This window comes from Melanerpes formicivorus, unplaced genomic scaffold, assembly GCF_026170545.1.
Source record: "Melanerpes formicivorus ecotype bairdi unplaced genomic scaffold, bMelFor1.0.p_v2 SCAF_23, whole genome shotgun sequence".
NCBI lineage: Eukaryota > Metazoa > Chordata > Aves > Piciformes > Picidae > Melanerpes > Melanerpes formicivorus.
The window spans coordinates 3,453,998-3,481,673 of NW_027142375.1; the positions used below are offsets into that span (position 1 = coordinate 3,453,998).

The following is a 27,676-nucleotide window of genomic DNA, read 5'->3' on the forward strand; positions in this document are numbered from 1 at the left end:
AAATCTTGGTGCACCCTGTACCAGAGAGGCTGGATGAAATGAACAGTCTGCATGGGAGTGCAGGACAGGAGAACCCCACCTAGATCCCACACACCAAACCAATATGCATCATTCTCTGGCAGAATAGTAGTGCACATACAAACCTGAAATTACTGAAACAGGTATGGAAGGTGTATGCACACACAGAAGACTCTTTTATATATATACACTTTGTGTTATCTCTATGTCTACAAAGAAGCTGAACGGTTTGGGAGGTCCCGGCACGCACTTTTCCCTCCTTTGTCGCATAGACTTTTGTACGCTCAGCATCCGATGCCAGAGACAACGTGGTAGAAATCTATAATATTTAAATGTTCTCCAGCCTAAGGAAAATCTGATGGTATTGTCTGCCTTCTCAAATGACAAAGGCCACACAATTTTATCTAATAAATCCAGAATTAACATTTGAATTTATGGTTGAAGGAAACACATCTTCCAGCAAGATGTCTGTTTTCATTCCCTTCGTAAGTTAAGTGGATTAAGGGGGGAAAAAATTGAACATATGCTGTAGCAATATCTCGCTGTACATCCCTTACGGGTGCTGTGCATCTGAGAGTGTGCTGTGTATAAAATTCTCACCACTGAGATCGAACACATCAGAAGTTTCTGTAAGTCCCTGAAAGTCTGGAGAGCTTCCCGTGTAACTCGTTATGCCATTTTTTTTCCTTTGGCTGCCTTGGCATTTCACATGCTTCTCTATGTTTTGACAAAATATTGGATTTTAATAAGGTTTTGTTTATTACAGAAATGTCATTTTGTTAATTGTAACACTTGGCTTCTCTGACTTTCTTCTCATCTGCGATCGTTACAAGTTTCTTACGCACCACGAGCAGCGCTGCCCTTCAACAAGACCTTTGTAGAAGAGCAGCTGAGAGAACGGGTCGTGCTTATACTTGGGCCTCTTTCCATTACTGTCATAGATCCTTCAGGGGTTTTATTAACCTCTTCAGGACATTCTGTACAAAATCCTGAAACCGTACACAGCCACAGGAGTCTTAATAAAAACAAGATTTATTAAGAAAGGAAGCAGACCACTGGAGAAATGGGCTGTGTGGCGAGTCTAAGCTGGAATGTTGCTGAACGTGGTCAAGTTTGTCTTGACTGGTCTTCTTCATCTCATTAGAAGAAAGTGAACTACTCTACACATCCAGGACAGAGCAATCACTAGTTGTACTATTTTTAATGAACCTAAAGTGCCCTAAGATTGTACTCTGGTACTTTTGTATTTTAAAGTAAAATCACCTGGATGTTTTTTACAAAAATCTGCTGTTTTTCTTGCATCTCTTCTATGCAAAGCTGAAGATCACACCCCACACCATGCCTCATGATAATGGTTGTAAAATATGATCAAGGTATCATTTGCAAATTATTCATGCTATTTCCGTCTTTTGTAACTACTTACAGGTTCTAATAGAATTTTATGGGTAATAGGTTGGACTTGATGATCTTGAAGGTCTTTTCCAACCTGGTTGATTCTGTGATTCTGTGATTCTGTGATCCTCCAATTGAACTTGCCTAAATCATCTCTGGCAACTGCTATCATATGTCTTCTCTTGATGGTGCTTTTGCTATATCTTTGCACCTCCCTTTGCTCTTCTCATCCATATGAGTGTTGGTGAGTGCTCCAGCGAGCAAGGGAGTGTTAGGCCGAGTGTTAGCCCTGCCTGCTGCTGGGTACCTCTGCAGCAGGACAGCCCCAGAGATGCGCAGCCTTCTTTGACTGCAACCCACCCAGTGTGCGTAGGTTAGAAACACAGAGTTCAGGCATCAAATCTGCTCAGAGTAGTGCTTACTGGCTGGCATTGAACTATTTCATCCTTTATTATCCATATAGCTTTAAGTTCTTTTGAAGTTGTTGCACAAATCTCACTCATCCTTTTTCCATATCTCATTTTTGAACACTCAGATCACAGCTCAAGTCTGTCTACTCTTTCTCCTAAATTATTGACCATGACTTTACATAGTAAATTGCACTGGCTACAAATGTTTGCTTCAACATAATTCATGACAGAGTTTAAAGAGACAGAGCTTACATATAATTTTCTCAGTCAGTAAACAACTGATGTTAATTTTGGCATTTCTGAGTCCCTGAGTGCTTGGTTATGATAAGATGATATTCTTTGCAGTAGTTGCAGTCCATTGAAATGGACTGCATTTTAATAAAAGCAGCAAAACTTGCACTGAAAATGAAATGACATCCTGCAAAATCCTGCTGAACCTCCCTTTTTCTGGAAGATTCCCAATAGTGAGTCTTGCACCAGTACAGGTTGGGAGGTGGTCTGCTGGAGAGCAGCCCTGGGGAGAAGGACTTGGGAGTCCTGGTGGATAACAAGTTCTGCGTGGGACAGCAATGTGCCCTTGTGGCCAAGAGGGCCAATGGGATCCTAGTGTGCATTAAGAAGAGTGTGTCCAGCAGATCCAGGGAGGTTCTCTTCCCCCTCTACTCTGCCCTGGTGAGAACTCACCTGGAATATTGCATCCCCAGTTCAAGAGGGACAGGGATCTACTTGAGAGAGTCCAATGGAGGGCTACAAGGATGGTAAGAGCACTGGACTGGAGCACTGCCCTATGAGGAGAGGCTGAGAGACCTGGGGCTGTTTAGTCTGAAGAGAAGACTGAGAGGAGATTTAATCAATATTTCTAAATATCTGAGGGCTGGGTGTCAAGAGGGAGGGGACAGGCTCTGCTCAGTTACACCCTGTCATAGGACGAGGGACAATGGATAGAAACTACAGCACAAGAGGTTCCACCTCAACATGAGGAAGAACTTTACTGTGAGGGTTCCAAAAGCACTGGAACAGGCTGCCCAGAGAGGTTGTGGAATCTCCTTCTCTGGAAACTTTCAAGACACATCTGGATGTGTTCTGTGTGACCTGCTCTAGATTCTATGTTCCTGCTCTGGCAGGGGGGGTTGGACTCTATAATCTCTGGAGGTACCTTCCAAACCCTAACATCCTGTGAGCCTGTGAGCATTAGAAACTGGATCAACAGTATCCTCCACCCTCACACCAACTAAGAGTCACAAGCCACTGCAGGTGGATGATAAACATCTTTGCCATTTCCCATGCAAGAAGGAGGGTGCAGCTGGGGCAGCGTGGCAGATGCACCATTGTATGTGTACTCTGCTGTGTTTAGGTCAGCCAAGAAACTGTCAAATTTGGGCCTTTTCTTTAAAATATACACAACAAAAAGGAAACACCAGATACCTTTTTGTTTTGGTCCTAGACCTCCTGGATTAACTACTTGGGGGGGAAAAAAAGATGAGATGAACGTGGACATATTTTTTTAACCTTGTTCTAATGAATAGTATCAATGAATTAGAAATAAAAATCAAGCCTTGAGCAGATACTTGGAGTATAAATTGTACTGAAGACTGAGTGTAGCAAAAGTATAAATGGCTGAAAACAGGATCTTAGAGTAGAATTTTTAGGCAACTTGTCAACAAGCTGGAGGGCCTAGATTTAGTCATTTAGAAGTAGCTTCAGAAACCTGCTTTGCCTTCCCTGGCATTATGTTTTTCTTACTCTTTCTGATTCCATTTGGTTGTTGTCTCCTCATAAATATTCCTAAACTGTTTGTATCACCTCATTTGCAGCCATTTCTTAGACTTACTTCATTTTTTTTTTGGTAAAGACTTTTCTGTGTTCCAAGAAGACAGAGAAGGTAACCAGCTAAATATATGTAGCATAGCATAAGATAATTTTATTGGTGCTTGGAGAATTGCCCTGCAAATCTCAGTCAAAATGGTTGTGGTTTTAGTTAAAACTGGTAAGGCTAGATCATTGCCTTATTTAATGGCTTCACTAGAGCACAGTTTTCTCCTGCTTCCCCTATATTGTAAGGTCATTAATGAATCATTATCTATTGCTAGTAATTACAGATCTCTTGAGAATACTGGTTTAATTATATAGGAATCATAAGTGGAAGATACAGTTACATATTCTACAATGTAGTAGTACCTTGGTGTATTATGGCTTTAAAAAATCTGTTTGGGATTTTTTTTGGTAGATTTTAATTGCTAAGTGTGCCTGGTAAAATATGAATTATTGTATTACTGCATGTGATAAAAGTTATACTATTGTGAGCCTCGCAGACTGCAGGTGTAACAGATGTAAGGCAAGATTAACAGGACAGAACAATAATTAAACCACAGACAGCCATCTGAAAAGGAAAAAAGAAAAAAGAAAGAAAAAGAAAAGGTTTCTCATGTCCAATGCAATTATTAAGGATGCCTTAAATTCTCTGCAAATATTTGTAAAAGCAATAAAAACGTGCTAGTTTGAAAGACAGCTTTTCAGTATGGACACTTAAGGAATTAAGATCCCTTTTTATGAATATAAAAGCTGAGTGAAGTCCTGCCATATGGCAGCATGGTTCATAGGCAGTAGGGTCCTTGCTTTATAGATGCTATGAGCTAAACGCTGCCGAAGAAAATAAGGGAGCAGTTAGTATATATGCATTTACAACAGGATGAATTGCTTACCCCCTTTAAGGCAGGAAGGTTCAAATAATTAACAGTAATATTATGGCTGCAAAAGGAAGTCCAGTTGTTCTTCAGCAGCCTACATCTGTGAAACGTGATACCTCTGGGGACTGAGATTTAATTTTCCCAGGAGAAAATATAAAGGCAGGAGGAAAAAAAAAAAAAGGAATGACTTCTGCTTGAGCAGAATAAACCTGCATCTACAAACGATTAACACTGCATAATGAAGTGGTAAAGAAGCAAAAGAGATTTCTAATAAAAGACTAATAACAAATCCCATTACACCGTGGAGTATTTTCTCCCTTGAAGTGTGTTAGACTTTTAGCAAGGCTCCTGAATGAGATATGAGCAGTTGCAAGGGACATCAGCTTGAATACTTCAAGCTTAGCTGAAATTTCTTGCCTATCAGTTTGTGTGACTTGAAAGTTGCGGTTTTACAGGTGGGAGGAGTTGTTAATTCAAGCAATAGGCTTCACACAGAGTTTGGGTAATGTTTGTGTCACCACAAGATAATAGTCTCCTGTAGGCTAGGCACTGTAGGGTAATATGTCACTATAAAGTCCCTTGGATAGAACAGACGCGGCGTTAAATGCACTTGCTAAGCCTCGCTTTTGTGTCTTCAGTTCTTCTGACTTCTCTTTCCAAGGTCTGAAAATAAGTCCTTCTAGGAAGGGGGTGTTGATCAGAGAGGGAAGCGCAGACTTTGTGTTTTGTCCTAGCTAATATTGTGAATTTTATGATTACTACACTAAAATAAAAAGTTGCAGGACCTGAGAACATAAATGCTTAATACAAGAATGGGATGGTGCTGTCTTTTCACATCACATATCACACATTCCAAAAGGGAATTTGTCTTGCAATGAAAAAATGTGATGATGCTGTCTCTGTAGCATGGATGTTCTTGTGGATTAGACAGAGTTCCAGTAAATAGAAGCTCAGTGAACAAAAGCTTGACTTACAAAACAGCCCCTTTGAATTTCTTTTTATATATAAGAGTCTTTTTATACAGACTGTTGCTGTCTTAAAAGTTTGCACTCCATTGACGTGTTGGAAATAATTTGTCTAGAAATGAACTTTTATTACTGGAATCACAGGGGGGAAAAAAACCCACACAAAACAACCAAAACCAACACAGATGCCTTAAACCAACAATGAGTTCTGGAACAAAAGTGGTTAACCATCAATTCTTAGGAGTGAAACTCATCTTGATTAAATTTCTAGTTTCCTTTTTAGAAATTTTTGTGAGTTTTAAAGAATGACTTAATTTGCTTAGCAGAAATTTGCAATCAATCTTTTCTAGCCACTGAATAAACAGATTCCATGTGCATAGTAATTTGCATATCCCAGCTAAAAATGTAATTCATTATTTTTAAGTCCATTTCATAATAACTATTTCAGGATTAATGCTATTAACTATTTTTTAGCTCTTTTAAGTGTCACCTTAGATAGTCCTATTAAAAAAAAAAAAGGTACAAAACTGGCAGATCTGTTCTGGACTAGGAAGGGGAAGTGCCTTTCCTGAGGTCAGCAAGTCAGTGTAAGAGCCAGAACTGGAAATGAAAAAGATCTTGAGAAATTATTTTCTTCTACTGCATCTTAAGCTTCCAGCCCCAAGCAAATACTGCATTTAATAAGACAGATTTCCACATTTTCCTGGGTATGAAAACAGCAGAGATATGAACAGGAATTAGCAGCATAGTAAATCCGGTAAAGATTTAAATCAGGTTTAGTCACAATAGCATCCACAGCACATTTACATGGAGCTGCAAACACTGCCATCAGTAACAGGGTGGAAGCCTCCTCAAAAGTAAGCGTGACCCAGTCTATCTTAAGAGCTGTTTGGCATCTGCCTCTGAACTGGCTTTCATATGACTGGGATCTTCAGGGCTCCTCATAAACCACTAGCTTCACCCTGCTGTTTCCCTGTACCAGAGTATTCTTATGTAACATTTTCCTCTTTTCACCTTAGATGACTATCTCAGTAAATGCTACAAAATATGGCATATAGGATATTAATCAGCTAAGCTTCCACAATCTGTAACGTGTCACTTCTTCAACGCCGATGCAGTGAACAGTCCCACAAATGCAATTATTTAAGTGGCTATCACAGATCTTCACACTGTGTAAAATTCTCTGGTAAAATGTTTTGAATTGTAGTTGTTCCTGATCTGAATTGTAGTTGTTCCTGAGCTTACTAGGCTTGGCAAAACAGAAAGACAAATCACATCTTTTCCTTCTTTCTTTCAGGAGATGGATTAGGCTTCTGTTTGGACGCGAATTCCCACTTCAGGACCTTCTGGTTGTCTGGGATGCTCTATTTGCTGACAGTATCACCCTGAATTTAGTTGACTACATTTTTGTAGCCATGTTGTTGTATATCAGAGATGCTTGTAAGTATCAACTACCTTATAATTTCATTTCTTTAAAAAAGAATGCAAACCTACTGTTAAAAGAAAAAGAGGACTCGAACTTCATTGTGACTTCTTTAGCATCCTGCAAATTGCTCCAAGTGCTAGGAGAGAAGCCATTTATTATCAGACGTGGTCTGCTATATTTATAATACAAATTGTATCTTGTAGTTAAATGCAGGTTTGTTTTCTGACTAGTTCTAGGGCTTCCTAGGGAGTTACAGATTCTGTGTGCCGCTAAGTGGTACAGGTACGTACAGAGCTCCACCTTCTGACCAAGCTGATGAATTGAGTAAAGCCTCCCTTTGACACTGGAAATATTTTCTGTGCCGTTGTGCTGTAAGAAATGCACAGCACAGTGACTCCAAATTGTTGAAGATATATCTTGAAAGAAAGGTAAATGCAGAGATGAGTGAGAACTACAAACTCCATTTGTTTCTCGCAAGAGTTGATGTTTCATTTTACTTTATTACGCTTCAAATACGAGCAAAGGGGAATTCTTCCTGCTCAGTGATGACCAATAAATGCATTAAGGTGGGACGAGTGAGATACCACAGAAGTGTCATTAGCTTATGTGTTTGTGAATAGGAGGAGGAAAATGCATGGTGGTTTATTGAGGCATTTATTTCTGTCCCATCATATTTTGAACAACAAAAAAAATCTGTGTACAACTTTGCTGCAGCAAAGTATGAGTTTCACAGCAAGATACTTGCCTGTCATTAAGTATATGAATTCTGTAGCATGCTGTTCAGAGTTAATTATATACAGTCTGTAAGCTTTAGGCTATAACAAGGTCACATACTTGACACAATTTTGTGTTCTAGGACACATGAAGTTTTCAACATCTGTGGCTCCTATTTTAGGTTCCTGTCTTGAAAATATAACGTGTGCGTACTTTCCACGTACTGTCGTTCCACTGCTTGTCTTTGGGGGGTAGGGGGGTGTTTAATTACTTCTTAATAAACATGCAGCATATAGAGCTACCTTATATTCCTCTCAATCACGTGGGTGTTTAATTCAGTTTAGAGGTTTCACAATTAATGCTGGAGTTTCAGGATGATCTGATTCCAGGTCATTATATGCTGTGGTCTAAATCTGCCCTGGGTATGTGCAGTAAACTGAACGGTTTTAGGACAGATAGGTAGTGCAGATAAATGTAGAAATGTTTCTTAACATCAGGATTTTTATTTTGTGTCATCATTTCCTTTTTTAAAGAAATAAATACATTTAGTACCGTGTTTGTAAGCACTCTCTCCCTTCTTGGAGAGGGAAGGTCGCTACAGGTTTGCTTTCTTTTTGTTTGTGGTGCTCATGTGCAAGTATTGGTGTATAAAGTAACTGAAAATGTGAGCTAAAAATGGGTTCTAAATACCTACATGAAATCAGTCTCCCTCTTTTCTCTGAAATCCCCAGGTTTAGTAAATAAGTCTAGGAAATGGCTTTAAAGCTGAGTACACTTGCCCAAATAAGATGCAGCCATCTCATTAGGACAGCTAATATTTCACAGGCGTTCTGCTTCTGTAATCAGTAACTTTCTGGTTTGTAGTAGTTAGTTACTCTAAGCATAATAGAAGAATGAAAGTTACTCTAAGCAAAATAGAATAGTGAGAAGTAGTTAGTTACTCTAAGCATAATAGTGGAATGTAGTTAGTTGCTCTAAGCATAACAGAACAGTGAAACATAGTTAGTTACTTTCTGCATAATCGAACAGAGGAACAAAATACCCAATCATAAGTTAGCTAATGTTGAGTTGAAAATGTATTGCTTTTCAAAGCCAGCCTCAAACTCTTGTGATTTCCACAGTTCTCTCTCAGATAAAATAAAGCTTTTCTTCTCTATCATTCCTAGAAAAGTTTTCCATTTTTCCCTAATTTTTAATTGCTGCCAATATAGCTCTGAATGGAGTTCAAAGTTCTGTTGTAATATTAAGTCTCTAAAAGCTAATTATTTGGTGAAATGAAACATTAGCTCCAAATATGGGATGATGATGAATTCTGTTAATAAATATATTGCCTGGAAATTTTCAATTTAAAGACTTTGAAACAATAGGAATAGGAATACAGCTCTTTAAGACACTGTGTGATAAAAATGTCAAATGCAAGCAATGATGACAGTGATACCTTACTGAAAGCATTTGAAAGTTTAACATTTATCTATATTCTTTTTTTACACAATAGGGGATGGGGGAAAAGTTGCTGGTTTGGGAATTAATTGAATCTCTTTTTTTGGTCTTTCTTTATTATGATGATGTTCTCAAAGGCAGGGTTTTTTGAAAGCATTGTTTCAGCTGTGTGGCTTTCATTTGATTTTTATTTTGGTTTTTAAATCCTCTCTCAAATTATTCAGGGGAAAAGGAGAAATTAGATTATTCTGTTGTTGTTTATACATGTTAGAGATTACAGGCAGGTAATGGTGTGCACAGCTATTCTGTAAGCTGCTCTTTTACACCTGTAGCCATCAAGAGCTTTATCCACAGAGTGATAATCTGCACAGGCCAAGTGTAGGGCTGTGTACCAAAATATCCCTTAGCTTTAATAAATCATTTTCTGTGTTCCTGTGGAAAAAATATTGCAGAACAATCTTTGGGTTTTGGCTGTGGTTTTGGGGTCTTTTTTAATTCTCTGAAATCAGAAGCTTGAATATGTTACTTCTTTTTTGCCAGTACGGATGTATATCTGATTGCTGATGAAATCAAAATAGAAGGGAGGGTGCAGTGCAAAAATATATCTACTTTCTAGTTGGAGTAGATGATCTTTTGAGGTTCCTTCCAGCCCCTGAAATGCTGTGATTCTGTGATTCTGTACTTCCACTCAAGAAGGACAAAAATTAACAAACCTGGAAGACCTGTCTATGTTGTACATAATAGACTAATGTGGTTATTGTACCCGGAGTTAATTTTGGCTGATCAGTGTTAGAATACATTTATTTTTATCATGTTTCCACTTGAAGACCAGCTATGGCCATTGCTAGGATATGCTTTTGCTTATCTAAAAACACTGTAATCATTTCTGTGGCCCTCCTCTGTATCTAGGTGTTTCTTGTGCTGAGGATACCAGATCTGAACACAGTACTCCAGAGCAAAGTAGAGTGGCAGAATCAGCACCCTCAGCCTGGTGGGCACATTTCTTTCGATGCAGCCCAGAATATAGCTGTCCTTCTGGGCTGTGAGCACACAGTGCCGACTCATGGGCAGCATACAGATCACTCTGAAACAAAGGATACCAGGAGATGTTTCAGCAAAGTAATCCCTTTAACCCAAGGTTCCCCAGAAAACAGAGCACTGGCAACAGTGTTCTGTTCCATAAAGATTTCTACATATAATGGGGACAGGTGGATATGTGGGGAAAATCAGAAAGGTAAAGCAAACATTAAAGTTATCAGTCTCTCCTCATTGAAGTGTTGGACTTTATTTATTCATGTATTTATTTGGATGGTAACATTTCATTGGAAAATTTACCTTTTAGGCATCATAAGGGATACAAGTCATTGCCCTATAGTCTGATTCAATTTCCCCCCCTCTCCTCCCCCTCCATTATTCAATTAATTTACTATTTTACCTTATTAAAAAATTAATAATTAGAGTATATGTCTTGTGGTTCAAAATACCTTTTTTTTTTTCTCCCCAGGCATCAAGCCTACACCATGAAAATAAATTAGCTTTTTTAATATTTACATTTCTCTGTATCTGAGACAGTGAAGAACTCTTCCAGGAAAAATAAAGAGAGGATTTTACAGTGCAGAATAGAACATATATATATATATATAGTGATGTGATCAAAAGAGAAATGAGTTGGTCTTCCTGCTTATTGTTTATAAAAGTATTCAGAGTTGGCTATCACTTTCCAATAATTTTATTTGCTTTGGTATAAAAGGCATGGTGATCAGAAAGTATCTTAAATTTAGTGTGCATGGGAGGTTTTCATTGCCCTTGTAACGATGTGGTGCTCATATTATGCTCGCCTGAAAAAAAACTCTGATGCAGACCATTGTATTGTGTTCACTGTGCCAGCCTTGTTACTTCAAGAAGGAAAAACAGGTACCTGAATGTGAACAAGAAAACAAAGGGGAGGAAAAAGAACAGGCAGAACAGATAAAGAATGAGTAGGATAAGTGAGTGCTTTACAAATGAAAGCAGATGTATGAAATTACAAGCTGTCGGATCAGCAACGGAAATGAAGATGATAAAGTGGTTCCCTACACAGATTATAATTATTCATTTTTCCCAGTCCTGCATCTTTTCCCCATAATCCTCTTGTTCAGGGAGAGAAGGTACAGGAGGGTGTGAGGCTTATTCACATGAAAGAAAAAAGTAAAACATTCAAATCTTCCTGTCTGCAACACAATCCTTGATTTTGCCTTCTGTTGAGTCAAAGTATTTTTGTATTTGCAATGCTCCTTAGAGGAGTGTAGAGGCCTGATTAATGAAAAAATATTTTGTTACTCCAGCTAAAGTTCTCAGAGTAGTAAAGTTTGTTTAAAATCTATTTGCAATTGGTATTGTTGGAAGCTGTCTTTTGTGTTGCAGAGTGCAAGCATCATTAACAGGCATTGCTTTGACAGCTGTGGCAGATGGATTGCCGGGATTTAGATGGTACAAAAGAAATGAAGTAGTTTACATAGACCTGCCTGAAAAGATGTCTTTAATAATTGCACTCATAATTAGATTGATTTGGGGAGACACACACAAAAAAAACCAAACAACAAACCACCAACACAACCAAACAAAAAAAAGATGACAACAAGCAAATATCCATAGAGTATATTTGCATAGACTCAGATAAAATCAAGCACAATTATAACCAAATTACAGACTTCTGCAAAACATGCTGAAAATGTCCTGGAGAAGTTAAGAAATTCTCATAAATTGAACTGTGGATTATATTTATAAGCAATTGTGGAATTTCCCTTTTTCCTGAACATTTCACAAATCTTTTTGGATTTCCAGGCAAACAAGGGGCTCTGGACATCATTTTGCACATGTTTATAGGCATGTATGTGTGTGGGCATGTATGTGTGTATGTACATAAGAACAACAGTAAAGACATTTCAGCAAAGAATTGTCAGAGTGAGGGAAAGATACCATGAAAGCAGGACTGAAGGTAAAATTTCCCTCCCAAGTCATCATACTTACATTTAAATGTCTGTGTGTGTCTGAAAAGTCAGTGTCCATTTCAGACTGCAGGTCAAGTTCTTCAAGCTGCACTGACTGAATTGCCCTGACCTCCATCACCTCAGACAGGTTTTAGGTGCCCAGCTACACAGACAAAAATTTAGGCATCTAAATCTGTAGCTAATATAAACATCTAGGACATAAAGTCAGTAGTGGGTTTAGGACTGTCCTTAATGATACTGAACCTGCTCAGTCTTAACATCTTAACTGTAATGAACATACTGGCAAAGGTACTGGTTTGGAATATCAAGATAGTAATTTATTTCTTTTTTCTTCATTGCAGTGATTTCAAGTAATTACCAGACCTGTTTGGGACTTCTGATGCATTATCCACCTATTGGAGATGTTCACTCCCTCATCCTAAGAGCACTTTTTCTCCGAGATCCAAAGGTGAGATGCTGACTTTGTAAATACAGGGAATAAATCTCTATAATAAAGTGTTCAAAATACTATGAAGCTAATAACAGCCTTCACTTTGGGGACTAAACTGTAGTTTCAAGTTTCTTCATAATGAAAAAGAAAAAGGAAAAGGAAGGAGTTGGTTACTAGGAGTAGAACCAGATTCCTTTACTCAGGATGTTGTCCTGCTACTTTACTGGTTATCCAGATGTGGTAACTGCCCATGTTTAGGGTTATGTTGCTGGGTGTTCTGCATACACATCTCACATAATCATTTTGGGGGGGGGAAAGTAATATTTTATAGAGTAACCTTGTATGCTGTATGCAAACTGTTGTGCAATTTCATCTGTAAAACCTCTTCAGGGGATTTCTGCAGATTAACTAATCACTGTTAATCCTTAAATCACTACCCCCACCCAATATATAACAGTTATGTGATGGGTTTCAGTTCAAAGCAGGAGAGTCTGCTGTTATGGCCTGAAAAGATTCACATGAATAAAATGCACAAATTCAGAATTTTTATGCTACATATGATTAGCATGCATACTAAAAAATAAATAAATAAGCAAACCTCTTGCTGTATTAGAATGACATCTATGTGTGTGGATGTAACATACAGCAAGTATCCACAGTACAGTGGGGAAGGTGTTTTAGATGAAGCTGTGCACAGCAATCTTTGCAGCACTCAGATCTTTGGCAGGTAGCTGAGTTTGTGCTGCTGGTTTTGAGCTGTCTTTGTGCATGTGCCATTAGTAGGCTGCCAGTCTAAAGTCTGATTTCCCTCATCTTGATGCACATCACCTTTGAAAGTGAAAAATACATCACTTCTGCACTCTGGCTGCCTTATGCAACATTTCATTCACTACCAATGTTTACACTTTTATGGATTAAGAAAAAAATTATCTCTGTGTTTCCGTATCAGTTTTCTGCAGCAATCTGCATCCTTACCGCTGCTTTGTTCATTCTTCTTGGGCACAAAGATCTCTTTCATGATGAGAAGTAAAGTGTATCATCTTTTCAGGGTTTAAGAAAGGTTGTAACATTAGATCTCAGGAATATTTCTCAAGATTTCAGCAGCAGTCTATGAAATCAGGCTGCCCACCGTTTGGTTATGGACTCTCCTAGCAAAGCAAGAGAGGAGTTTTTAGAGGGGAGATAGAGAGGGAGAAAACTTGTGCTAAGACATCAAAATAAGTCCAATATATAATCTGTCATTTATTGGAAGTGTATGCTAAAAGACAGAATTATTATTTATAACTCAACTGTCCACAGAATTATCCTAGAGACAAGAGACCCTACCAGCTGAAGGGGGCAAAAATAAACCTGTGAAAGAAGCTTGATCACTATTCCACTCCTTATGCTCTTGTCTCCAACAGATTGAAGTCATCAGGCTCATAAGGCCTCAGTGTCCTATTAATTAACATTCTGAGATATGCCTTGAACACCTTTCAGAAAAATACTGGATGTAGTTCCTGCTATGTCTTTCAGGCAGTTCTGCCTTCACTCATGTGAATCAGTACTTAAAGCTTTTTCATGCAAAGACTGCTAGGTTTTTCTTCTCCATTTAAATATCACAGAACCACAGAATGTTAAGGGCTGGAAGGGACCTCGAAAGATCATCCAGTCCAACCCCCCTGCCAGGGCAGGATCACCTAGACTAGATTACACAGGAACACATCCAGGCAGGTTTGGAATATCTCCGGAGGAGGAGACTCCACAACCCCCCTGGGCAGCCTGTTCCAGTCTTCTGTCAACCTCACAGGGATAATGCTTTCCCTCATGTTCACATGGAACTTCCTATGCCTCAGCCTCCACCATTGCCCCTTGTGCTGTCATTGAGCATCACCCAGCAGAGCCTGGCTCCATCCTCATGGTACTCACCCTGCACATCTTTATAAACATTAATAAGGTCATCTCTCAGCCTCCTCCTCTCCAAGCTACAGAGCCCTCAGCTCCCTCAGTCTGTCCTCACACTGGAGTTGTTCCACTCCCCTAATCATTTTTGTGTCTCTGTGCTGGACTCTTTCAAGCAGTTCCCTGAGGTCCTTCCTGAACTGAGGGGCCCAGAACTGGACACTTTGCCTCACCAGGGCAAAGTAAAGAGCAGGACGACCTCTCTTGACCTACTAACCACAGCCCTTCTAATCCACCCCAGGATGCCATTGGCCTTCTTGGCCAACAGAGCACACTGCTGGCTCATGGTCAACCTCCCACCCACTGGGGCCCCTTAGGTCCTTTTCCCCTTCGCTGTTCTCCAACAAGTCAGATATGATTCATTACAATTGTTCCTCATTTTTGAGCTGTACCTACTTGCTTAGAAAATACTCTGCAGGTTAGGAAGCTGGGATTTCCAGACAATGAAGAGCCCTAAGGGACTTCCAGCCATCTTTTATTTTACATCGGATGTTTGGGTCAAGATTGTATAAACAGATCTGGACTTCTTACAGCAAGGAAGTTAAATTGTTCTAAAAGATCACTCTGGGGGGAAGAAAAAGCTTCTGGTTCGAAAAAGAAATCTATTTTCAGTGCTAAGACTTCTGTACCTGTTTCTTATCTTTCCCTAGGCATGATTTTAAGTTTCACTTATGTGTTATTTCAATCTAACATAGTGTTCAAGGGGAAGTCTTGTTATTCTGTAGGACCTCCACATACAAATTTTCTAAGTCTATCAAAATTTTTCATTGCACAAAATGAAAGGGGAAGACTCAACAAAACTTCAGTACACAGATTATATACTAATATAAGTGGGAAAATCATGAGACCTTTTTATCTGCATAAAGATAATTCAGTTTGCCTTAATTCCCTGAGCAGATAAATGGAGATTGAAAGAAAAGACAAGGAGATTTTAGTCAATAGTGCAACTTGTAAGTGATGATTAGCAAATCCAGTGTTTAATGATTTTTCTTCATCATTTGATGTTTTCCTGTGCATTTCTTTGTCAGCAGCTTCTACTTTCTAATAGGAAGTTACATTTGGCACAGTACAATTTAGATCTCCTGAGACAGGCCTGAGTTGTTCCGGGTGGCCTCTTCCAAGATTTCACTTGGGATTTAATGTGTGAAGTCAAGGAACTCTCTTCTGGGGGAAACTGCTGCATGGTCCAGTGGCTTATTTCATTATTTGTGTAACATAGCAAGACTGTTTAGTGTTGTTCCCAATACCTGAAAGAGGCTTGCTCTCTGCCCCTTGGAGCTTAAAATCAAAACTGAACAAGAAATGCAGTTTAGAAGTGGTGGACGGTGACACACAGGGATCTGCCAATTTTTTGCAGCAAGGCAAATGCCAAATAATCTACTGAGGGGAATTTGAGGGCTCTTTGGGCTAAGAAAGGTTGGTGGTATGTACATAAACCTGAAAAGTTCTGATGGAACAATCCTGTCGTAATTGATGAAGTAGTTAAGGTGGACTTGATACAGCCCTTGCATTGATAACTTTTGATTGGGGAGATAATCTGAATGATCACGTCTAATAACATCAATTATTTCTCCTGTTACCTTCATCTAACAAGAGACAAAACTATTCCTTACTTATTTGTCTTGTAGACTACTAGGAGTGGTAAACTTTGGCTTGATGAACCTGTCATGTTTTGTTTGCCTCTGCCATTGCAGTCATCACCAGCAGAGCAACTGAAATGTGAAAAGAAAGCTATGCTTTAAAGATGGATGGCCTTCTTTTCTTATAGATGGACACAAAAAAAGTTCCCATCCCACTGTGTAATCAAACTTGAGCAGAAGCCTTAGCATTATCCAGTTACAACAATGATATGACAAGTAATTAGTATTTTCTATTAATCTAAAGCATGTAGCAACTCTCAATTTCAATTTATGAACCCCAGTTGGCAGTTGGGATGAGAGGACATTTTAGATACCACATTCCTGATATAGTCCAGTACCACAGAAGAGAAATACACTTCTCCCTAACAGCTGAAAACCAGTTGAAGTACCTGCCTCTGAAGAGGGGCCTGAAAGATACTAATTTTACAGACATGAGTATGATCAATGCAGAATAATTGAATTTCAGCCTTTTCTGTCTTGGGCTATCTCCAGTTCTGAGGAGAATGTAGAACGAGAACCTCGACCCTGTGTTGTTGTCTTTGCAAGGGATGATAAAGTTAACCTGCTTAGCAGAGTATTTGTTTCACGTTTCTAATCTTTGAACAGATAATTACCTCAATTATTTATATGAAAGTAACTTCTATGCACTTCTAGTCCTTCTGAACATAAACATAGGTCTTATGGAAGAATGGGCTAGTAAAAGTGTGTGTATGTCAAAGGAGAAAACAAGGAAAGGGCTTTTTGTATATATCCAGAAAGGATTTACTATAGGTGTCTCTTAGTCTGGAGAAGAGAAGACTGAGAGGGGATTTAATAAATAGAATAGAATAGAATAGAATAGAATAGAATAGAATAGAATAGAATAGAATAGAATAGAATAGAATAGAATAGAATAGACCAGGTTGGAAGAGACCTTCAAGATCATCGTGTCCAACCTATCATCCAACACCACCTAATCAACTAACCCATGCAACCAAGCACCCTGTCAAGTCTCCTCCTGAACACCTCCAGTGACGGCGACTCCACCACCTCCCCAGGCAGTCCATTCCAATGGGCAATCACTCTAAATCTCTGAGGGCTGGGTGTCAAGAGGGAGGGGACAGGTTCTGCTCAGTTGCACCCCAGGATAGGACAAGGGGCAATGGATAGAAACTACAGCACAGAAGGTTCCATCTCAACATAAGGAGGAACTTCTTCACTGGGAGGGTCACAGAGCACTGGAACAGGCTGCCCAGAGAGGTTGTGGAGTCTCCTTCTCTGGAGACTTTCAAGCCCCATCTGGATGTGTTCCTGTGTGACCTGTGCTAGATTGTATGCTCCTGCTCTGTCAGGGGGGTTGGAGTCTATGATCTCTGGAGGTCCCTTCCACCCCCTAACATCCTGTGAGCCTCTGTCTCTGGGTATTTAATATCCTGCAAGTGGCCAGTTTTCATTTTTTTTTCCTTATCAAAACCATTGAGCGCTGTTCATTTTCAGAGCAAATGCTGCAAAATGAAGAAGCAGAGATGCAGATACAGGGCAGTGGAAAAAATACAAAGTGATTCAAAACCATAGTTCTAACCAGACTTGTTCAAATAAAAAAAAAAAAAAAAAAAAAAAATTAAAAACCCAATTAGAAACAAAAGTCATAGAAAATGTGAACATATTGTGTTCCTTAAATAACCAGATGTTCCTTCCTTCCTGAAGGCAGCCAGGGCTAGGAATAAAAGGTTTAAAACTATTGTTTTAAGTTAACTGTGAATTTTGCAAATCTGTTTTCACCCTTTAGCAAATAAAATTCTAATACAGCAACATAAGCAAAGTCATTTTCATCTTTGGGTGTTCTTCTTTGTATACTGTTGGGTGTCGAAGTGCTAACCTTATCTCAGTGACTTATGAGAAAACCGAAGCGCTGTATGGAAGATTAGAGTTTTGGCAGTGCAATGCTAAGAATCTCACAACCATCCCTTGCCTGCAAGCTAACTATATTTATTCCTAATATTTTTTGTAGAACAAATTTGCTTTCAGATATTTTAACACGGCGTGTTACTCTTGTTTGTTGAGCAAGCCGGTTAGGAGCTTCCTTCAGCAAAGACACCTTTTATCTTAAGCCCCTTGATTCAAAGAAAGGAAGGAAGGAAGTTGTTGGGCTCGGTTGATGGGGAATTAATTTCTTAGTTATGCTAATAATATTCTAGCTACTGCTGTTGATATTTTCTCAGCGTTGTATTTTAAGCTATTTGCTGACACCGAAAGTGGCCGTGTAATAATAATACATTCCAGCTAAACCCATGATGAAGCCTACATGACATTTCAAAGAGGTATTATTAGTTCATCATGACTGAAATAACAGACACTGCCAGCAAACTTAAGCAGTAATGTATGGTCATGATCACTCATATAACGATTAGTCACAGAAATCTGCGTTCCAGCTCCTCACAATCTGAGCAATAAGTGACAAGGGGAAAAACACATTACTGAAATTTCCAACCGAACTCTTTGTACCTTTATTTTCAGCTGAATTTTCCTCTTAAGTAGCTGCCACCTTCTCAGAGTTTTCTCCAAGCTAGTTTCATGTGCCTGAAAGGCTGTTGAGTTTCACTTTCTTCTCCTTCAGATGAATTCTTTTCTCTACACTCATTAACTGAGGTGCTGCTGCAGAGCTGCAACTGTCCTTTGAAAGCCGCCGTTATGTCAGTATTGTTTGTTTTGCTGTTTGTGGCAGGAGAAAAGCAGGTTTGGGGTTGTTTTGTTTGTTTGTTAGCATTTTGTGTGCAATCTGGCATTAATTACCTCTCTTTAATGACCAGATTGCAGCCAATCAGAAGTTGGGATTTGGCAGTGTTTTGGGCATTAGCAACTCATTAATTTGTACCTACAGCACAGAGGTACTGCTGGGGTTCAGAGTCCATTTTGTTAGAGGGATGCCAGCAAGGGGGAGAGGGAGGCTCTAACAAACATTTGCCTTGTTTGTTTCTTTTCCATCATGAAGAATGTGAATAATAATTCAGGATATTTGCAGTACTGCATTAAGGGCTTGGAGTGCACAAAAAGCAAGTACCGGGAAACTGGGGTAATGCAGTCTGAGCTGGTGGTTAGTACAAGTAAGGTCACTTGTACTTGAAAGCAGAGTTTCCTTGACAGGTGACATGACTGAGAAAGGAAACAAGGTTTTCTAGGAATGCTGAGTACATGTTTCTTCATCTGGGAGGAAAGGAATTACTAGAAACAAATTACCATGCCTTTACTTCCAGTGACTCACAGAGAACATCTATGTGTCATAATTGCTGAGAGATTAAGATTTTGGAGTTTAATGCAATGGAGGTAGATTGTTTTATTAACAAAACCATGTCAGAATCTTCAAACTGCCCTCTGGTTTTATAACCATATTCAATTCCTTCAATCCAAGCATTCTGATAATCTAAGTTCCCCATTGGCAAATGCACTAAATCAGTGGTTTTTCTCTTAACTGCATGCTAAGCTTTTTCAGGTGGCCATATACAAACAAGAATTGCACATGCTTTGCCTGTAAAGGCCATGATACTTGTTCTTTGTTTATGTTCATGTTCTTCAAATCAGAACCTTCTGTTTTCCAAGGAGATAAGCTATGCTTTGTTTTAAGAATTATGGCTTCAAATTCTGAGTTATTGCATTTCATTAATAGAATAAGGTATGACAGGCAGATACGCGTTTAATGATGAATTACTTGGAATATCCATGTTGCCATAGTACCACATAAAAATAGTAAGTGTGGCATGAATTAAAAATCCTCTTCATTTTTCTCCATTTGTTTCAAACCCTTCATTCCCAGTGCACCTATGCATTTTTAAATCTTTTTTTAACAGCTCTTTGTGGTCAGTGGTCATGGTACAGTAACTTGCCCAGCTCTCTCAAAGTTCATTGCATTTTTCTTTGATGCATTAACCATTTAATTGACCTGCCATAAAATTGTCATCTTCTTCAAAGAATCCTGGACATCACACAGGCTCACAGGATGTTAGAGGTTGGAAGGGACCCAAAGAGATCATTGAGTCCAACCCTCCTGCCAGAGCAGGACCATGGAATCTAGCACAGGTCACACAGGAAAGAATAAACTTATTTATTTAGAATAAACCAAACCAGGTTGGAAGAGACCTTCAAGATCATCGTGTCCAACCCATCAACCAATCCAACCCACCCAAACAGCTAACCCATGGCACCAAGTACCCCATCAAGTCTCCTCCTGAACACCTCCAATGACGGCGACTCCACCACCTCCCCAGGCAGCCCATTCCAATGGGCAATCACTCTTTCTGTATAGAACTTCTTCCTAACATCCAACCTGAACCTCCCCTGGCACAGCCTGAGACTGTGTCCTCTTGTTCTGGTACTGGCTGCCTGGGAGAAGAGACCATCATCCGCCTGTCTACAACCCCCCTTCAGGTAGTTGTAGGATCCAGATGGGTCTTGAAAGTCTCCAGAGAAGGAGACTCCACAACCTCTCTGGGCAGACTTGTCCAGTAGTCTGTGACCCTCACAGTGAAGTTCCTCCTCATGTTGAAGTGGAACTTTCTGTGCTGTATTTTCTCTCCATTGCCCCTTGTCCTATCCCAGGGTGCAACTGAGCAGAGCCTATCCCCTGCCTCTTGACCCCCAGCCCTCAGATATTTAGAAATATTTATTAAATCCCCCCTCAGCAGTAATATTTTCAGGAAAAGATCTTGGCAAGCAAGTTGATTAGTCATCATCTTTCCAAGTCCTCATTCCTCAGCATCATATGTAACAGTGTAGTCATCAGTTGAAGGAGAAAACCAGTTTTCTTGGGTTGCCAATGATGCTGTTTCCAGTATTGCTCTCTCTTCAGTGTTGTATACAGAGGTCAGTTTTTTGGATTGCCCATTGGAACGGGCTGCCTGGGGAGGTGGTGGAGTCACCATCGTTGGAGGTGTTCTGGAGGAGACTTGATGGGGTGCTTGGTGCCACGGGTTAGTTGATTAGGTGGTGTTGGATTGGTCCATGGGTTGGACACAATGATCTTGAAGGTCTCGTCCAACCTGGTCCATTCTATTCTATTCCATTCCATTCCATTCCATTCCATTCCATTCCATTCCATTCCATTCCATTCCATTCTATTCTATTCTGTTCTATTCTATTCTATTCTATTCTATTCTATTCTATTCTATTCTATTCTATTCTATTCATATTGTATCAAAGTTAAGCAGATGTTGCACTTAAATGAACAGGAAAATGGTGGGGAGTAATACAAAGCAAAATACACCCTCCTAAATAGTGGAGTAGAAATTGTGGTGCAGGTAACATGGTGCAGATACAAAGACTTGTCCCAGCTCTGTGTAGGACTGAGCAAGATGCTGCTGCAGTCCACTCCTGACTGTGAGAACATTCACATCTTTAGTCTTCTGTAAAGATTTCATGTTAATGCTTTTTGTCAAGGTGTCTTCCCTATTAATCTGAAGGCATGAGTTGTGGCAACATCATGTTCAGGCCCAAGGGATGACTGGGGAGAATTTGGACAGAGGGAAGGAGTGGGGATCAGAGCTCCTGGTAATATTCACTGGGAGTTTATAAACTCAGTCATGTTAAGAACAAGAACTTTAGAGAGGAAAGAAGTTCTCTTTGGAAGACAAAACTTTTAACTGTTCATTCTCTTTGAGCAAATTCATGTCCTTAGTAGCAAAGTAAAACAGTTCTAATTGTACTTGATGATAAAGCAAGAAGCTGAGGCACTTGAAGCTCTTAATTACCTTCGCTACCAATACAACTCATTGCCTGTGAATTTCTTGGGGCTGTTTCTTTCAAATGATTGGGTTACTTCTATTTAAAAACTCATCTAAAGCTACTGACCCTCTCCTAAAGATTAATGATGTTATTTATAAAATTACACTAATAAAATGTATTTAACAGTGTTAGAGTGAGGTGATTATGGTTCCTCTTATATGCAACCTGACAATTCAATTAATCATTTCTAGTTTGCAAGGTAGTTTATCAAAAGGAAGCACTTAAAACACTTAAAGCACTTTGATTCTACCTAATCAAAAGTTCTTTGCATCATAATTTATTTATTTGACTGAAATTTGCAAAACACACACTGTGTTATGTAAAAACAGGTTAATAACTTTTCAATAAGGTGTAAAATATGAGCTACTGAATCATATCCAGTCTTTTATGATGGAATGGAGGCTCAGTGTCTTCTGATATCCATGTAGATGTACTGCTGGTGTTTCGACATATTTTATAGCAAGTATTAATATGGTCTTGTTGTATACAAAGTTATATGAGTACATTTGCTTTGGGGAACACTTCTCTGAAACAGCAAAATACCTTCTAGCTAGCCATGGGAATGGTGCATTTCATCCTTTGCTGTAACTTGTTATGGAGATCTAGGTTTGCAGATGCCTTTTTAAGGAACAGCAGCGATCAAAATGTCTAGAATAGAATAGAATAAACCAGGTTGGAAGAGACCTTCAAGATCATCTTGTCCAACCTGTAACAACTGTCTCTGCAGTATCCTCAATATTGGAATCCAAAATGAGAGTGGCTGCTTGTCCTGCAGCACTGGGATGTTAGCTTCTATCTGTATTTCAGAGGAAAAGACTTGGACATCATCTTCCTTTTGCTGTGTTTGTGCATGGGGCTCTCGGAAAGAGCCTTTTTCACTCCCCTGGGACCCTTTTTAAACTAACACATTACACATGAAGTACAAATTAGTGTTTCATTCCACATAACAGAAATAACCAAATGGCACCTTAAAATGTTCTTGGTTTTCCCCAGTATATGAGGTCTGTGTACAAGGGGTTTATCAGTCTAAGCTTCAGATAAGTGCATTACTCACAAAGCCATCAGTGAGTTATGCAGGTTGTCCAAAACGAGTGCCAATAAAACCATAATGTGGTAGCTTTTCTGTACATAAAGATGTCATATTTTAAATCTCATAATTTGGAGCATTCCAGGATTTAAAGCAAGACTTGCTGTGTGTTCCCTTCAAATTCCTGGATCTTTCCTCCACAATGTTGTAAAACTCCTGTTCCTAACCATGCAGGGCTGCAAGATGCCAGAGCATAAATCTGTCACAGGGTAGGGCTGAACGCTGTCAGATTTATACCTCTCTATTTAGCTAATTTACTTCTTAAAGGCAAGGGTCCCTCTGAAAAATAGGTGACAAAATTAACAGGCAGATTTAAAAGGTACTTAAGCAATTTTGCTGAGGAAAGATGAGGTTTTCACTCAGGTTATGAACTTGAATGTTGGCAGGACTGAGTCTTTTTATGTGGATAATAGCTAATTTGGTAGGATTTGAGCTACCTGCTAAAACACAATATGCTTTAAAACTATTAAGAAAGAAAGAAAGAAAAAACAACCAACATTCCAGTTGACTGGGACAAGAAGCCAAGACACACAGCTGCAAATTTCTTTCATTCAAGTCACCAAAATATTTTTAAACTCCACTTGTCTTTTTTTTTTCACATGCTGATCTCTTGTCATGGAATGCCTGTGTGAGACAATGTGTGTGTGTGAAGTTAAAATCAGGTGATAATGCACAGTATTTAAAATACATTCCTGGTATCTGAGATTTCCAGCTGCCAGGGGAATGGAAGGTTCACAGGATCACAGGATGTCAGGGGTTGGAAGGGACCCAAAGAGATCATTGAGTCCAACCCTCCTGCCAGAGCAGGAGCATAGAATCTAGCTCAGGTCATAGAGGAACACATCCAGATGGGTCTTGAAAGTCTCCAGAGAAGGAGACTCCACAACCTCTCTGGGCAGCCTGTTCCAGTGCTCTGTGACCCTCACAGTGAAGAAGTTCCTCCTCATGTTAAGGTGGAACCTCCTGTGCTGTAGTTTCTCTCCATTGACCCTTGTCCTATCACAAGGAGCAAGTGAGCAGAGCCTGTCCCCTCCTTCCTGACCCCCAGCCCTCAGATATTTAAAAACATTCATTAAATCCCCTCTTCAATCTTCTCTTTTCCAGCCTAAAAAGCACCAGGTCCCTCAGCCTCTCTTCACAAGGCAGGTGCTCCAGTCCCCTGCTCATCCTCACAGCCCCACATAAACAAAAATTGAGACAATTTATTGTTCAGAAGTCTTTTCCTGACTTGATGCAGTTCACTGAATGTCTTTCCTTTTCAATTCTTTCTGAGAATTTTTGTTGGGTCAGGGTGAAAAAGCACTCCCTAATTTTCTTCAGGAATCATTAAATGCAACATTTTTTCATGCTGTTATTGCACTGCAAATAGTTAGTTCTGTGATTGAGACCTGTAGCATCTTTCTGAAATACATGAGCAGAAAGCATTTTTCCCCACTTTGAAGATTATGGTGTCCCTTTGCAAGCAGCAGTACCACAGATCTCCTGTGCAGCTAGGCTACCACATAAACATAAATATGCACTTCATACTATTAGTGCATAATAGAAGAACTGCTGCTGAACTGAACAAACTGGATTCCATATCCACATCTCAGCTGGATTCCATATCCTCATCTTTTTCCCACTCCATTTTTTTTTGCCATGTTTGTGTCAAATTTATTGAAGGAATAAGGATAGGTGATCTAGAAGGAAAAGGTAAACCTTTGCTGACCTCCCAGTCATTACAGGCTATAGGTTACTCCAACTTCCATTAGAAACAAAGGAAAGGGGAAAAAATAGCATTTTAATGCAAAAATGTTTTAGGGTGTACAAGAATTATGAAAAAATACAATATTGCCCTGCCAGCTAAAGAGAGGAGAAAGGAGCAGACTGACTCCTTAAAAATCATAGAATCCCAGGATCATAGAGTTGGAAGGGACCTCAAGGATTATCCAGTTCCAACCCCTCTGCCATGGGCAGGGACACCTCACACTACATCAGGGTGCTCAGAGACACATCCAGCCTGGCCTTAAAAACCTCCAGGGATGAGGCTTCCACCACCTCCCTGGGAAGCCTGTTCCCGTGGGGAAGAACTTCTTCCTAATATCCAATCTGAATCTACACATTTCTATTTTTGCTCCATTCCCCCCAGTCTTATCCCTACCTGACACCCTAGAAAGTCCCTCCCCAGCTTTCTTGCAGTCCCCCTTCAAATCCTGGAAGGCCACAATAAGGTCTCCTCAGAGCCTTCTCCAGACCCTAACAGCCCCAACTCTCTTAAATAAACAAAAAACCACTGCATCATTATCTTCCCCCTTTTTGTGTTTTTATGTGTGGTTAATTCAGTCTGTTCTTTGGTTTAGGATTAAAATATTACTTCAGAAAAATATTGCTTAATATATTGGAAAAAGCCAGTTTTAAGAAAATCCCATTTGGCACTGGTGAGAAGATTGTTTTGGTGAGCCTATTGCTGTGTGTACAGATAATTTACTGCTGCTGTTCTGTTTGTTTTTCCTCTGTTGCATTTAAGTTATCTAGTTTCAGATGCCATCTATTAAACAGAGTCTCTTTCACTACCTAAGGTTTTCCCACCTGTCTCCCCTAAAACACCTGCAGCATATGTTTGTGTAACCCTGCAATGCTATGTGGTTTGGGCCTTGAGAAGTTCCCCCAGAGCATTTTTGTGTATAAACAGCTGAGCAATTCGTCTCTCTGATGACGAGCGCTTTCCCCTTGGCGTTGAGGCAGTAGCATGTTCACTAAAATAAGGCTCATTTTTCACCATGCATACTGAAGTTTATTATTCTTTTTTTTCTTTTGACTGTTGTGTCTTATTCTGAACCTTCAGATTTTGTTACAGGAAATGCGGCCGGGGGCAGCCTGATGTAGTGCGAGGTGTCCCTGCCCATGGCAGAGGGAGGTGGAACTAGATGGTCCTTGAGGTCCCTTCTAACCCTAACAACTCTATGAATGGTTGGACTCCATGATATTAAAGGTCTTTTCCAAACAAAATAATTGTATGATCCTATGATTCTTTAAGGACTTTGTTCTGGGGTAGGATGCCCCGGTGGTACCTCGCTGGCAAACAGTAGCGTTCATCCAGGCAGGAGGAAGATGACCCCTACAGGCACCCTTTTTCAGTTGATGGGCTGTAGGCCTTGGCAGGCCAGCTTGAATGTTTCCACCAAAGCATGTTGTTTTGACAGAGCTTCAGAGAAAGAGCTCCTGAGTCCTGAGAGTATTTTTGAACACCATAATTTCATATAATCTGAGATCATCTTTCAGGAAAAGCTGCATTGCAAACATTCTTAATTTCTGTATTATTGCTATGTTATTCTCAGATTTCAAAGAATCACAGTGGAATGGGACCTCTGAAAGTCATTTGGTCCCACCCCCTGCACAAGCAGGGCCTCTCAAAACAGCTGCCCAGGACAATGTCCAGCTGTTGTATGTCTCTGAAGAGGGAGCTGGGATTGTTTAGCCTGGAGAAGAGGAGGCTCAGGGAAGACCTTATTGCTGTCTACAACTACCTGAAGGGAGGTTGTAGCCGGGAGGGGGTTGGTCTCTTCTCCCAGACAACCAGCACCAGAACAAGAGGATACAGTTTCAAGCTGTGCCAGGGGAAGTTTAGGCTCAAGGTGAGGAGACAGTTCTTCAGAGAGAGTCATTTGCTATTGGAATGTGCTGCCCAGGGAGGTGGTGGAGTCACCATCCCTGGAGGTATTCAAGAGGAGACTGGATGTGGCACTTGGTGCCATGGTTTAGTCATGAGGTCTGTGGTGACAGGTTGGACTTGATCACCTTTGAGGTCTCTTCCAACCTTGTTGATTCTATGATTCTGTATTTTTCTGTAAATAGATTTGTTTCCTCTTCAGGAACATAGAATAGAATAGAATAGAATAGAATAGAATAGAATAGAATAGAATAGAATAGAATAGAATAGGACCCAACCATAAATAGGGGACAGCTCAAACTGGATGCTGAGAGATGGGAGTTTAAAATGTGTAAGGAAGAGGCACTGTAATTGTGTAGGTTTTCTGCTTATTATATTTAACTTACTAAAATGGCTACAAAGGACGTAAAACTTAAAGGGCAGTCACAGTTATGTAAAGATCAAGATCTTAACAATACCACATTTTTTGCTCTCTGAATTTCAGTTCTTCAGAAGCATTTAAACTTTCAGTAATGATACTTCACAGCTAACATATGTCAGGGTGGATTTCTTAAAACAATTCTCCAAAAAGATATCTCTGTAGCTTCACAAAAGGAATTGCAGCAGTAACCCTTGATATTTACTGTCTTGCATTTCTGATTTTGTTTTCAACTGCTTTTTTTAGTGATTTTTTTTTCCTGCCAGTGATAGTCCTTTGCCTCTTACTCTGATACCTTTAAAACTCATTGGTACTTAGGTAGGGCCCTCTGGAAGCAATGCTTGAGCTTCGTTCATACATTCAAGTTAGATCACTATTCCTATTAAAGGCTTTGAGTGCTTAGATAGTAGATCAGTCTTAAATCGCAGAGAGGAACTCAATGAGGTTCAACAAGGAGAAGTGCAGAGTCCTGCATCTGGGAAGGAAGAATAAACTGCATCACTACAGGCTGGGAGGTAACCTTCTGGAGATCACCAAGAAGGTCAATGGGATCCTGGGGTACATTAAGAGTGTGTCCAGCAGATCCAGGGAGGTTCTCCTCCCCCTCTACTCTGCCCTAGTGAGGCCACACCTGGAATATTGCATCCAGTTCAATATTGCTCCCCAGTTCAAGAGGGACAGGGATCTACTCAAGAGAGTCCAATAGAGGGCTACT

At 39.8% G+C, this 27,676-nt stretch overlaps 1 protein-coding gene across 8 annotated transcripts in view; it reads left to right on the forward strand.

The window, feature by feature from the left end:
• TBC1D5 (TBC1 domain family member 5) overlaps positions 1 to 27,676 on the forward strand; it is a 331,491-nt gene that overhangs the window by 239,651 nt on the left and 64,164 nt on the right. For all 8 annotated transcript variants that reach the window (XM_068152338.1, XM_068152339.1, XM_068152334.1 and 5 more), the window contains 2 exons: positions 6,770 to 6,912; positions 12,384 to 12,490. In XM_068152338.1, the coding sequence (XP_068008439.1) occupies positions 6,770 to 6,912; positions 12,384 to 12,490 (250 nt within the window). The remainder of the gene's footprint in view (positions 1 to 6,769; positions 6,913 to 12,383; positions 12,491 to 27,676) is intronic.